The 9963-nt window shown below is 50.4% G+C and overlaps 1 protein-coding gene across 1 annotated transcript in view; it reads left to right on the plus strand.

The window, feature by feature from the left end:
• The window catches only part of LOC134459591 (B-cell CLL/lymphoma 9 protein-like), a 23943-nt gene extending 14367 nt beyond the window's left edge, over positions 1-9576 (plus strand). Inside the window, exons 8-12 of the mRNA XM_063211942.1 lie at positions 680-828; positions 1139-1746; positions 2381-2771; positions 3576-3848; positions 5492-9576. Coding sequence (XP_063068012.1) covers positions 680-828; positions 1139-1746; positions 2381-2771; positions 3576-3848; positions 5492-6777 — 2707 coding nt within the window. The 3' untranslated portion in view covers positions 6778-9576. The remainder of the gene's footprint in view (positions 1-679; positions 829-1138; positions 1747-2380; positions 2772-3575; positions 3849-5491) is intronic.
• Positions 9577-9963: the final 387 nt, after the last annotated feature.

Raw genomic sequence — 9963 nt, forward strand, 5'->3', positions numbered from 1 at the left:
CTTTTCACTGCTAAAGCGACTTTTCAACAAGACTCTAATCAGCTGCTGTGATAGACTACACCTGTTGTCCTGGCTACCTAGCTGTTGCCTAGCGGTGTTCCACAATGGCACTGTTTTGTTTTGCGCAGCAACAATCTTAACATTAAATAGGTCTAAAGAAATGTCCCCGCCATGTGTGAATCATTTAAGTATATCCATATAATAAGCGGGTTAACTTTCGGCGAGTCGGTCGCTTTGTGGAATAGCAGCACTTCAGAGAGAACAAGACCCCTCCACTCCGCGTCGGGGTCTAAAGATTCTCTCTGTCGTGCTGCTATTCCACGGTAGCGACCTTCTCGCCGAACGTTAACCCTTACTTAATCAATTCATGCGTTAATCACAATTAATCGCCAAATTGACTGACAAGAGACCCAGGTGAAATGGGCATGTAAAGAGCGTGTGTGAAGAACGGTGTGAATAGTGGGAATATTTAAATCACCTTTAGATTAAAGAATTTAAGTAGAATTCTTTTTATCTCAATTTTTGGTTTAAATATATATAATATTTTAATCAGATTTTTGTTCTGAAAACATTGAGATTTTGGGGAGAAACTCATCTTATCAATTAGTCCTAAGTCGATCGATAAGGTCAATCAACTAACAATTCATTAATAATCGATCATTTGCATCCCTATTCCCAGGATGCCTGGCGGCGGCGGCGGCCATGATGGGGGAGCCCCCATGAGTCCCGGGTCCAGGATGGAGTTCCTCAAGAGCCTGAGTCGAGACATGGGGGGCGACTTCGGTGGGATGGGTCCCGGAGGACCAGGCCCCGGGAACATGGGCATGGGTAAGGATTTCATTGAACTTATGTTTTATATTATAAAATTATGATATTATTTCTATTAGAATTATTATAGTTTATCATTCAACAATTGACTTGTTGAAACGTACTGTCGCTTTAAGAGTTTGGCCAACGGGGGCCTCAGGAATGGTCTCATGCTTCTCTTTTCATATCTTTTAATATTTTATCTGCTGGCTCTGCATCTACGGAAGACATTAAACAGATTTTATTTAATCATTGGATAGTTTAGTTAGTCAGTGTAGTGTGTGTTTTGCAACTGTTAAAACGAATATTAAACTTCAACTTTCATTTCCAGGACCCGGTCCTGGTCCTGGGCCCGGCCCTCCCCAGATGATGGGCCCCCGTATGGGCCTGAGCCCGGAGGAGGTGATGAAGATGAGGATAGCAGCAGCAGCGGCAGGAGGAGGAGGAGGAGGAGGTGGAGGGGGGCCCATGGGCCCCGACAACATGATGGGCCCCCAGCAAAAGATGATGATGCAGGGCCAGGGGCCCCCCTTCCCTCCCGACCACCCAGGCGACTTCAACATGGGGGGACCAGGGCCGGGGCCAGTTCGGGGCCAGTTCCCCCAGGGCCCGGGTCCCATGAACCAGCCAGGGGGGCCCCCCATGGGCCCAGGTCCTGGTCGGGGAGGAGGGCCAAGAGGGGAGGCGCCCTTCCTCCCGGACCAGAGAGGGGGTCCAGGTCCGGGGGGTAACGGGGGTGTTGGGGGTCGCCTGAGCCACATGCCCCCCAACCAGAACCCTAACCAGCCACCGGGACCCGGTGGTGGGGGCGCCCCTCCCCCACCCCCTACCAACCAGCGTGGGCGTAAACAACAGCAGCAGCAGCAGCAGCAGCAGCAGCAACAGGAGCAGGCCAACTCGCCTGGCCTCAACCCCCTCAAGTCACCACCCCTACGCCAGGTAAGGGACCACTGGGGACTACAGTGGAAATAAGCCTTAGGGCTTCTTTGTTTCTATCCATGACTATTCCTTTAATGCACGCCGTACCGCCAGTGGCACGCTGTAATAGGTATTGACAAGTTAACTACCATAGTACTACAATACTATAACCCCCTCAAGTCACCACCCCTACGCCAGGTAAGGGACCAAATCAGGGCTGTAGTCAAGTCCACCTTTGTAGAGTCCAAGACAAGTCCAAGACCAGAATAGTCAAGTCCGGACAAGACCGAGTCCAAAGAGGACAGAGTCCATAGAAAAATGGACTTGAGTTCGGACTCAAGACCATCTCTGACGGTTGTAAATAAACAATCCTGTGCAGCCAGCGCAGGACTAAATCATAAGTTGAAAGGAGAAAGAATCTGCTGCCACACGGAATGGATGTCTATTTTCTGTTGTTTATTTTATCAGTGCAATCAGACAAGTGTTTCATCAGACATGTGTCTTCATCAGAGTCCATAGGACTTTTTTGTGTCTATCCTTCACTATTTCTTTCTTTTAATGTACAGTGGGATCGGTGTTAGATCGGTGTTAGATGCTGTACCATGTTTTCACATCAAATAGTGAAGTAAATTCATTCACTCATTCATTCATTCAGGTGCAGTCGCCCATGATGGCGTCACCCTCACCCTCTGCCTCCGCGGCGGGCCTGAAGTCGCCATCCCAGACGCCGTCCCAGCTGGCGGGCATCCTCACGGGCACCGTGCCACCAGCCTCCACCTCCATCGCCACGACAACAGCCACGGCAACAGGTCCTGGCATCAAGTCGCCCGCTGGTGGCGTCATGGGCTCCTCAGCGGGGGCGTCGCCCGTCCACATGAAGTCGCCCTCGGTGCAGCCCGCCCCCTCGCCTGGCTGGACGTCCTCGCCCAAACCGCCCCTGCCCAGCCCCGGAGGAGGAGGAGGAGGAGGGGGGGCACAGCAGGGGGGAGGAGGAGGGGGTGCAGGGGGGAAGCCCCCACCAGGCATGATGGGCAGCAATGAACCAGGTGGGCATATTATATTATATTATGTTATATTACATTATATTATATTATATAATATTTATATTATATTATATTATATTACATTATTAGTGTTACCTCCGCCAAGGAGGTAATGTTTTTGGTCGCGTTGGTTTGTCTGTGTGTCTGTTTGCCTGTCTGTTTGTCAGCAGCATAACTCAAAAACTAATCAACGTAAATGGACGAAACTTTGTGGAGTTGTTGACAACGACTCAAGGAACAAGTGATTAAATTCTGGTGGTGATCCAGATCACGAACCGGAACCAGAACTTTTTGAAAGATTTTGTCAGCAGCATAACTCAAAAACTAATCAACTGATTTGGACGAAACTTTGTGGCGTTGTTGATAATGACCCAAGGAACAAGTGATTCAATTCTGGTGGTGATCCGGATCACGAACCGGAACCAGGAGATTTTATTTTTTCACCATTGCTGACCTATATATCTACCTAGATAACCCTAGTGACCAGAAATTGAACTGCGGGGACTCCACAAAAAGAAGGCAGAAAGACTTAAAATGAAATTAGGGTGTAACAAAATCAAATGTTCTATCAAGTAGCTTCCCTGGTGGAGGTCTGCGTTCTCTGAGTGCTTCTAGCATTATATTATATTATATTATATTATATTATATTATATTAAAGTGCTCTGAACCAGATGGGTAGATGATGGTGATGGTGGTGGTGATAGATGCCTTTACATGCCTTTATTGGCTAGCTAACGTTACATGCCCCTCTCTCTTCCTCTATTCCTCTTTGTCTTTTTCTACCCCCATCTCTGTCTCTCTCTCCAGGTGCCCCTTCCTCAGCCCCGCCTCCCACCAGCTCGTCCAATCAGCCGCCGGGCAACACCAACACCAGCACCAATAGCAACCCCTATAACAGCAGCTTGCCCCCCGAGCCCACGCTATCCCAGAATCCCCTGTCCATCATGATGTCCCGCATGTCCAAGTTCGCCATGCCCAGCTCCACGCCGCTCTACCACGACGCCATCAAGACCGTCGCCAGCTCAGACGACGACTCGCCGCCCGCACGATCACCCAACCTGCCCAATAACGGCATGCCTGGTACGCAGATATACAGTGTAGAATAGATACATACATACACACACACACACACACAAACACTACACTATCACTAATACTGAAATACACACACACACAAACACACATCTCTCTTTCTCGCTCTCTCTCTCTCTCTTTGTTTCTCTCTCTCTCTCTCTCATCTGAGCCAACACTCTCACCTCCCCACATGTACATGTAGTCTGCATGTAAGGACTGCGGCACAAACACAAGCACTCTCTCTCTTTCTCTCTGTATCTCTCTCTCTCTGTCTCTCTCTCGCTCTCTCTCTCTCTCTCTCTCTCTCTCTCTCTCTCCCTCCCTCCCGTCCTCTCTCTCTCTCTCTCACTTCCCCACATGTCCATGTATTCTGCATGTAAGGACCGCAGCCCCATGTAATCCCCAAGGCCTGTGTGGAGGACAGGACACGCTTCATCGCCCCGGCCCTGTGCTGTCTGTGGCTAAAAACATCTACTTAATGCAACAGCTTTTTTTCAAAAAATGGATTTTCTGATTGATTTTTGAAAGGCAGCGTGACCTTAGCGTATGCTGTGTTGAACAGCATTGGTCTTTGCGTCGTTGATGCTGTACATTCCCATATGGAAAGGAGATTGTAAAATCATACACAATTTTTACAAGATTTTGTGAATTCTTTAAGATTTTTATATGACAGTGAAACTGTTGGTAAATTTACTAAATTTGAAGTGGCTACTTTCCCATACACAATTATTAGGGGACAGTAGTATGAATGATGTACAAATTGTACATTGCATTTACAGATAATGTATATGATACAATTACTTTCTTTGTATGCTTCATATCATGTTTATTTGTTCATTTAATAATTCTGTATGAGAAAACACCAAAAGAGGACACTTTCAGGAGTAAATCCTACATGGAGTATATTTTATATAATTAATTCTTATTGTCCACCATTTTTTCCCCGTATGGATTGGTCTTTGTTCTTTACAATCGAATCTGTGAAATGAGCTTGAACCTGAATGTTTCTCTTCCTCTCTTTGTCTGTCTCCCTCCCTCCTTCTTTCATCCTTCTCTCTTTTCCTCCATCTGTCTCTCTCCCTCTTTCACCCCCCTCTCTCTTCCTCCGTCTGTCTCCCTCTCCTGTCATCCCTCTGTTTCTCCTGTCATCCCCCTCTCTCTTCCTCTGTGTCTCTCTCTCCCTCTTTCAACCACCTCTCTCTTCCTCCATCTTTCTCTCTCTCCTGACATCCCTCTCTCTTCCTCTGTCTGCCTCCCTCTCTTTTTTTCCTGTCACCCCTTTCTCTTTTCCTGTCTCACTGTCTGCCTCTGTCTCTGACTGTTTTTCTCAGTCTCTCTTTCTATCTGTCTCTGAATTTCTCTATGTATCTCGCTCCGTCTCTCCCTCTGTTTCTCACTTCGCCTATCTTTCTGCCTTTCTTTCTCCTCTACTTCCTATTTCTGTACATCTATCTTGTCTGTGAGACTCCCTCCCTCTCTCGTTTACCATCTCTCTCCGCCTTTCTCTGCCTTTCTATCTATTCAGCACTCTACCTGTCTTTCCTTCTGACTATCTGACTGCACCGGAAGCACCTGGCCACCTGTCTATTTGCCCATCTGAATGCCTATGTGTCTAACTCTTCACTCTCTCTCTCTTCCTCTCTCCACAGGTATGCACCCTGGTCACCCTGGTATGCGCATGATGGGTCCCGGCTCCTCGGGCCCCATGTCCTCCCTCAGCCCCATGTCCATGAACGCCATGGGCAACCCCAATATGCCCCACCCCCACGGCCACCCCCACGGACACCCCCACGGACACCCCCACGGCATGCCAGGAGGCCCCATGCCCGGCCAGATGCACTCCCCAGGCGCCATGGGGGGCCCCGGCATGGGGGGTCCCCCCCACCACCCAGGCGGTATGGGCCCCGGCCCGGGCATGATGCCACAGGGTATGATGATGGACCACCCACAGGGTATGATGGTTCAGGGGCGCATGGGCATGCCACCGCACCACCGCGGGCAGGGGGGGTACCCACCTGGACACGGGCCCCATGGACCGGGGCAGTCGCCTCCACAGCAGCAGGGGGGGCCGTACCCGCCACACAACGGGCCTGGACCTCAAGGCTTCCCGCCGGGCATGGGGTTCCCGGGTGAGGGGGGTGGCCCGGGCCCCATGGGCAGGATGGGAGGGGGGCCCGATAGGGGTGGTCCCGGAGGCGGGGGGCCCCCCGAGTTCATGGGGGGCGTGTTCGACCCGGACCTGCAGGAAGTGATGCGTCAGGGGGCGTCGGGCATCCCCGAGTTCGACCTGTCGCGCATCATGCCCTCGGACAAGCCCAGCCAGACGCTCTCCTACTTCCCCCGGGGCCCAGGAGACGGGAAGGGCCCCCCACCACCGCACCACGGGGGCCCCCCTCACCCGGGACAGCCGGGCTTCCCTCCCCAGATGCAAGGCATGATGGGAGGGGAGGGCAGCCCTCGTATGATGGGACCTATGGGGGGGCCCCAGGACATGCCCATGGGGGGTCCACCAGGTCCAGGCATGCGGCCCCAGGGCTTCATGGGCCCTGGAGGAGGCCCCATGGGTGGACCTCCACAGGGGGGGCCCGGGGGCATGGGCGGCCCTGGGCCCCAGCATCGAATGCTCTCCCCTGGGCAGCAACAAGCCATGATGGGGGGCCCCGGCCCCGGGATGATGGTGCAAGGTGGGGGGCCTCCTGGGAAAGAGAGGGGAGGTGGGGGCCCCATGTACGGACACCCGGGCCCTGGGGGGTCGCCGACGATGATGATGCAGCTTCAGGGCATGGGTGGGGGCCCCCCTCCACAGGGTATGGGGGGGCCCTCTCCACAACAGCAGCAGACTATGATGATGCAGCAGATGAGGCCGCGGGGCCCCGGGGACATGGGCATGAACTTTAACCCTGGCCCTGGGAACCCTGGCAACATGATGTTCTGAATGTCGGACCTGGAAACCGTGGGATTATGATTTTATGATTTTATGACCGTGGGATTATGATGTTATGATCATCGGAATCTTCTGAACGCTGAAACAGGGAACCCTGGGATTGAGACTATGATGTTCTGAATTATGAGGTTCTGAACGCTCGGATTATGAGGTGCTAAACCCTGGGCCATAGCACCCTGGAATTGGGATTCCGACGTTCTGAACACTGGGATTGGGAATATGATGTTCTGAATGTCGGGCCTGGAAACCCTTGGATTATCATGTTCTGAACGCTTTACCAGAGAACCCTGGGATTATAATCCTCTGAATACTGGCATTATGATGGGGTTCTGAACCCTTTGATTGGGATTTTCATGTTCTGAACGCTGGGAATGGGATTTTGATGTTCTAAACGCTGGGATTGGGAATATGAGCCTAGGACAGACGTGTGAAAGTGTGAAAAACATACAGTACAGTACAAACACTTGTGAACCTGTGACGACAGAAATCTTGACAAGATCCAGAGGAGAAGGATTTTACTCTTGAGTTTTCGTACGTGTTTGTGTGGGTGTGTGTCATGTGATGTGTAGACGTGTGCGTGTGACAGTGGCCTGAACTTTCGCTGCAACGGTACTCTATAGTGAGAAAATGGGTCATACACACACACCCGCACACACACACACACACACACACACACACACACACACACACACACACACACACACACACACACACACACACTCTGGCAGGGACTCCGACTCAGTGCCAAGTTCTCAAAGGTACCTGAAAATGAGGGAATACAGCACTGCATCCCTGACCTGTGACCTCCTGAGAAAAAGGGAGTCACGGCAACTTTACTGTCAGTGGGTGCATCCCAATATGTGACCTTGCCTCCTCCACTTGCCTCCTCCACTTGCTTCTCGTCATGATGACATCACTGACAACAGCATTATATTTCAATATCTTGCAAAAGCTCAATTGTAAAGTCTTTTTCTCATTTGCAATTGGGATGGTGAATGAAAAACAGTCCCTCAAAAGTTCTTGTGGCGAGGCTGACAGCTGGGAAACTTTATCGTTTTCTCCACGGAGGAGGGGCCAGGAGGCGGGACGAGGAGACAAGCACAAGTGGAGGAGGCAAGGACACATATTGGGATGCACCCAGTGTGAGGGAGAGGAGGAGGAAAGCCTCTCCTGGACCAGTGCCGGCTGGCTGGCGAGGAGGAGAACCCCCATAGGCAGCTGGGACCCAGAACAAAAATCAAATAAATAACATTTAAAAAACGCAAATACAACTACGTACAGGAGCTGAACAAAATATGAAGAACTTCATGAACAAAAACAGAAACGGAGACAGAGACTACAGGATATAACAAGGAGAATTTCCATACATACACACACACATACACACACATATACAGTATGTACTGTGTATACACACACACACGATGTGCATACAAACATACATACATGCATACATACGGTACGTGTCGTGCATACAGGACAAGACAAGACTGTCTGATAAAACGGTGAGAAGTTCTCATCTCGCATTGAGGAGTGGCATCAGTGTGTTGGACTATTTGTTTACATGTCATCCCATTTCCTGAAGACTACAACTTCTGTGTGTGTGTGTGTGTGTGTGTGTGTGTGTGTGTGTGTGTGTGTGTGTGTGTGTGTGTGTGTGTGTGTGTGTGTGTGTGTGTGTGTGTGTGTGTGCATTTGTGAGTGTGTGTATTAACGAGAGCGCGTGTCTTTAAGTACTGTATAAATGTTTGAGTGTGTGTGTGTGTGTGCGTGTGTGTGATGTACTTGTGTTACTTTCCGCTGTTTGTCTCGTGAGTGTGTGTGTGTGCGTGTGTCTCTGTGTGTGTGTGTGTGTGTGTGTGTGTGTGTGTGTGTGTGTGTGTGTGTGTGTGTGTGTGTGTGTGTGTGTGTGTGTGTGTGTGTGTGTGTGTGTGTGTGTGTGTTCGAGCGTGCGTGCTTGTGTGTGTGTGTACAAATGTGGGTGAGGCCGCCTTGCCCGCCCTGTTACTAAATACTGTGCATTGTTAAGAAAAAAGACTCTTTTAAATGTCGTTTCCTTTGTTACTTCCGTTGTATGATAAAAAAAAAAGAACCAAACGAAGACCTCATACAGATCGCTAGTATTATCAAGGGAGACTCAAAGCACAAAACAAAACAAGAAAACACAAACAAATTAACTGTAAAGACTGAGACTGAGGGAAGGGGTGTTTTTCCGTGTTCCTTTTTTGTTTTTGTATCTTAGAGAAAACAGGGCTGGACTGGAGGACAAATAGGGCCCTGGCACTTTTGGTTTAAAGGGCCCCCCCCCCCATAGTTAGCGGTGCAGAACTGACTCAACGGTGGGCCCCACACCCTCGTCGGCCCCTATCTTCATTAATGTGAAAAATGTTTGGGTTTTTTTTAACATTTCTCAAAATAGGGGCCCAGGAGGGTTCGACTGTGGGGCCCACCGGGAAATGCCTGCAGGCCAGATGGCCAGTCCAACCCTGCAGAGAAACACGTCTTCTCTTTTTGGGGGGGCTCAGAGAGAGACGAGAAGTCCCCGTAGACTTCATAATGATGCGGCCCCTCTTGGGGTGATTGACTGGGTCAAGCGTTGAGGGGCGTGTGTGTGTGTGTGTGTGTGTGTGTGTGTGTGTGTGTGTGTGTGTGTGTGTGTGTGTGTGTGTGTGTGTGTGTGTGTGTGTGTGTGTGTGTGTGTGTGTGTGTGTGTGTGTGTGTGTGTGTGTGTGTGTGTGGATGTGTCCGTGTGTGTTTGTGTGTGTGTGTGTGTGTGTGTGTGTGTGTTTGTGTGTGTGTGTGTGTGTGTGTGTGTGTGTGTGTGTTGGGGTGGGGGTGTCTGTCAGTGTTGGTTGGTTGACATTGTCATGGTAACACACAGACAACCATGTCTCCCTCCACTCTGAACTAACCAATCCCCCCCAAACACACACACACACACACACACACACACACACACACACACACACACACACACACACACACCCTCGCCCCTCACTCCTTGACCCCCACCCTCCTCTGTGTTACCATAGACACCATTATGGACGAAATAAACGCAAAGCAATTCTCCCACTGGCATTTTCTTCCCTTTTCTGTTCTTTCTTTCTTTTTTTTAAGGTGTAGGAGGAGGAAGAGGAGGAGACTGGATGTTCTGGCGAAAGATGATCAGTTGGGGGA

Source organism: Engraulis encrasicolus, chromosome 12, assembly GCF_034702125.1.
Source record: "Engraulis encrasicolus isolate BLACKSEA-1 chromosome 12, IST_EnEncr_1.0, whole genome shotgun sequence".
NCBI classification, from domain to species: domain Eukaryota; kingdom Metazoa; phylum Chordata; class Actinopteri; order Clupeiformes; family Engraulidae; genus Engraulis; species Engraulis encrasicolus.